The sequence below is a fragment of the Eimeria acervulina genome, genomic scaffold (genome assembly GCF_000499425.1).
Source record: "Eimeria acervulina Houghton genomic scaffold, Eah_scaff1868, whole genome shotgun sequence".
NCBI lineage: Eukaryota > Apicomplexa > Conoidasida > Eucoccidiorida > Eimeriidae > Eimeria > Eimeria acervulina.
In genome coordinates, this window is record NW_013548866.1 from 1 (window position 1) to 4,094 (window position 4,094).

General features: G+C 36.9%; 1 protein-coding gene across 1 annotated transcript; it reads left to right on the forward strand.

Moving 5' to 3' along the window:
- Window positions 1-984: 984 nt before the first annotated feature.
- EAH_00063690 (GD13948, related) lies at window positions 985-3,792 on the forward strand (the record flags this gene model as incomplete). The annotated part of the gene is made up of 5 exons (XM_013393098.1): window positions 985-1,079; window positions 1,655-1,891; window positions 2,857-3,048; window positions 3,545-3,665; window positions 3,728-3,792. Coding segments are annotated over 5 exons (710 nt in total), but the record flags the coding sequence as incomplete, so codon positions are not given.
- Between the last annotated feature and the right edge of the window lie 302 nt (window positions 3,793-4,094).

Sequence of the window (4,094 nt, forward strand, 5' to 3'; positions counted from 1 at the left end):
TAGTAATATGTTTAACACTTTCTGATTATTCACAATTATTAATTTATCTATAAATATTTATTATTATTATTTATTATTATTAATTATTATTATTTGTTATTATTTAATTGTTATTATTTAATTTATTAATATTAATATATTATTATTTGTTATTAATTTGTTGGATGCAGTAATAAATTAAACAAACAAAAAAACGCAAGTTAAATAAACACAAATAAATAAATAAAATAAATAAATAAATTAATTAATTAAATTAATTAATTAATTAAATAAATAGATAAATAAATAAATAAATAAATAAATAAAGTTTGTTGCGGTGTCTGCTGCAGACGAAGAATTTATTAATATTATGCGACGCAATCGGCAGTTTAGCAGAAGGCGTAGGTGTTTGTTTTTGCTGCTCTGAGGGTTTAGAGTTATTTACATTTATTATAAAGCTGTGGGAGCAAACAAAGCAAGGAAATCCGCTCTGTCTCTCTTTAACAGAGACTGTCGGTTGTGTTGCTGCTGCTATGCAGTCAGGTATATCAATACTACTACTACACTCACTTTTGTTGCTGCTAATAATCCTCTGGATTGCTGCTGCTGATTATGCTGCTGCTGCTGCTCTGTGTTGCTGCTGATGGTGCTCTGGGTTGCTGGTGCTACTGCTGCTGCTGCTGCTCTCTGTTGCTTCTGATGATGCTCTGTGGTGCTGCTGCTGCTCTTTGTTGCTGCTGCTGCTGCTCTTTGTTGCTGCTGATGCTGATCTTTGTTGCTGCTGATGCTGATCTTTGTTGCTGCTACTGATCCTCTTTGTTGCTGCTGCTGCTGCTCTTTGTTGCTGCTGCTGCTGCTCTTTGTTGCCGCTGCTGCTGCTCTTTGTTGCTGCCGCTGCTGTTGCTGCTACTGCTGCTAATACCTTTAATACTTTTACTAAGCATAATAACTAAACAATAATTAATTAATTAATTATTTAATTAATTATTATTATTATTTGTTTAGGTTTTGCGCCCTACGCTCCGACTGCACTCGCTCTGTGCCAGCAGCGCATTGCGGAGACACTGCAGCAAATCGAAGCAGCAGAGAGAGGAGACACTGTAAGCTGTATATTTATATTTATATTTATATATTTATATTTATATTTATATATTTATATTTATATTTATATATTTATATATTTGTTATTAGTTTATTGTTTTGTTTTTATTTTATTGTTTTTATTGATATACTTATTTTTATTTTTGTCGCTTTTGTTTGTCTTATTGTCTCCTTCTTAACTTTTATTTATTTATTTATTTGTTTTATTTATTCTGTTTATTTATTTGTTTTGCTTGTTTATTTATTTATTTATTTAGTTTTTGATTTCTCTGCTTTTTCTTTGTCTCCTCCTGTCTCTTGTTATATCTTTTTGCTGCTGCACTTGCTGCTGCTGCTGCTGCTGCTGTTGCTGCTGTTTTTGTGTCCCTTTGTTTTTATTTTTTATGTTTTATATTTTTGTTTTGTTTATTCTTTTGTTTACTTTTTCTTTACTTTTAAAATTGTTTTGCTTTCTTTTCTGTTTATTCTCCTTATTCTTTTTAACTTATTTTATTTATTTTATTAATTTAATTTAATTAATTTAATTTAATTTAATTTAATTTAATTTAATTTGTTTTATTTATTTTATTTGCAGGATGCCTGGCCTGACAGAGATACACTCGAATGCTCGCTGGATGTGTTAAGCTCAGTTGCAGAGAGTTTAGGAGAGCAGCTGCTTCCTTTGCTGCAGCAGCAGCAGCAGCTGCTGCTGCTGCTAGAGCGTTGCTGCAGCGACAAGAGCCCTTCTGTGCTGCAGTCAGCTCTAGCGTTAGTAGGAGATCTTGCGAAGCATTGTGCTGTCGTACCTCGGCCCGAAGTTATCTTTCCGCTTGTATGTCTCTTCTTTTATTTATCTGTCTCTTTCAATTTATCTCTCTCCTTTGTCTGTCTCTATTAATTATCTGTCTCCTTTTGATTGTCTGTCTCTATTAATTATCTGTCTCCTTTTGATTGTCTGTCTCTTTCAGTTTATCTGTCTCTTGCAATTTGTCTGTCTCTTTCAATTTGTCTGTCTCTTTTAATTTAACTGTCTCCTTTTAATTATCTGTCTCCTTCATTTTATCTATCTCTTTTAATTATCTGTCTCTATTAATTATCTGTCTCCTTCAGTTTATCTATCTCTCTTAATTATATATCTCTTTCAGTTTATCTGTCTCTTTTATTTATCTGTCTCCTTCAATTTATCTATCTCTTTTAATTATCTATCTCTTTCAGTTTATCTACCTCTTTTAATTATCTGTCTCTTTTAATTATCTGTCTCTATTAATTATCTGTCTCCTTTTAATTATCTGTCTCCTTTAATTCGTTTATTTAATTGTCTCTTCTGATTATTTTAATTTAATTTTATTTTATTTTGTTGCTCTGTCTCTTTTTAGTCTATCTTTTTATTATCTGTCTCCTTTTATTATTATTTTATTTAATTATTTTATTTAATTGTTTAATTATTTAATTACTTTTTATTTAGTTGTCTCCTTTCATCTGTCTCCTTTTATATTATCAGCAATTTATTATATCTTTTTGCTGTCTCTTATTATTATTATCTCCTCATGTTGGCTGCTGCTATTACTACTGCTGCTGCTGCTGCTACATCTGCTGCTACTGCTGCTACTGCTGCTGCTTCTGCTGCTGCTACTACTACTACTACTGCTGCTGCTTCTGCTGCTGCTGCTGCTACATCTGCTGCTGCTTCTGCTGCTTCTGCTACTTCTGCTGCTGCTACTACTACTACTCCTCCTACTGCTGCTGCTGTAACAGCTGCTGCTGCTGCTGTTGTTGTTGTTGTTGTTTGTGCTGCAGCTGCAGCAGCATTTGCTGCACGGTTCGATATCTGTAGTAAATAACGCAGGCTGGGCGTTAGGCGAGCTGTCTCTTCGAGTGTCTCCTGAGGTTTTGTCTCCTTTTGCGGTCCCTCTGTCTTCGCTTCTTATTTGTATTATTCATAAACAAGACATGCATAAAGCGCTGCTGCAGAATGTCGCCATTACCCTGGTCAGCATACACTCAAACTCCTGCTGCTGCTGCTGCTGCTGCTGCTGCTGCTGCTCATCCTCCTGCTGCGGCGGCTCGTGCTGCTGCTGCTGCTCATCCTCCGGCTGCGGCGGCTAATGCTGCTGCTAGTGGTGATGCTGCTGCTGCTGCGGCTCATGCTACTGCTGCTTCTCATCCTCCTGCTGCTGCTGCTCATCCTTCTGCTGCTGCTGCTCATCCTCCTGCTGCTGCTGGTGGTGCTGCTGCTGCTTATGCTGCTGCTGTTGATGCTAGTGGTGATGCTGCTGTTTATACTGTTGCTGCTGCTGCTGCAGCACTTGTTGCTGCTGCAGCTGCTGCTCTTTTCTGTCTCCTTTTGCTACTGTTTGCTTATGCGTCTTTCTTCTTTCTGCTTTTATGTGTGCGGCGTAACAAGGGTTGCTTGAAGGTTGATGGTTTAGGGTTTAGGGTTTAGGGTTTAGGGTTTAGGGTTTAGGGTTTAGGGTTTGTGGATCAGGGTCGTTTGGCTGGGGTTTGTCCCTCTGCTTTGTCTCCTTTGCTTCCTGACTTTTTGTCGCGGTGGTGCGTCTTGTCGAGGACAACTAAGAATGATGCTGATAAGGCGGGAGCATTCAGAGGTATGCTGCTGCTGCTGCTGCTGCTGCTGCTTATGCTGCTGCTGCTTATGCTGCTGATGCAGGTTATGCTGCTGATGCTGCTGTTGCTGCTAGGGGTATTGGTTGTATGCTTAGAGTGTATTATTAGGGTTTAGGGTTTTGATTAGGGTTTATAAGGTGTATAAGTGCATTGAGGGTTTACAAACCCTTATAAACCCTTATTAAGGTTTTTTTAATGGTTTATGATTGTTTATGAGGGTTTATTAGGGTTTATTAGGGTTTACAATGGTTTATGAGGGTTTGCAATTAGGGTTTATGAGGGTTTACAACTAGGGTTTATGAGGGTTTATACAGTTAGGGTTTACAATTAGGGTTTACGATTGTTTATAGAATGAGGGTTAATAGAATTAGGGTTTATGAGGGTTAATAGAATTAGGGTTTATGAGGGTT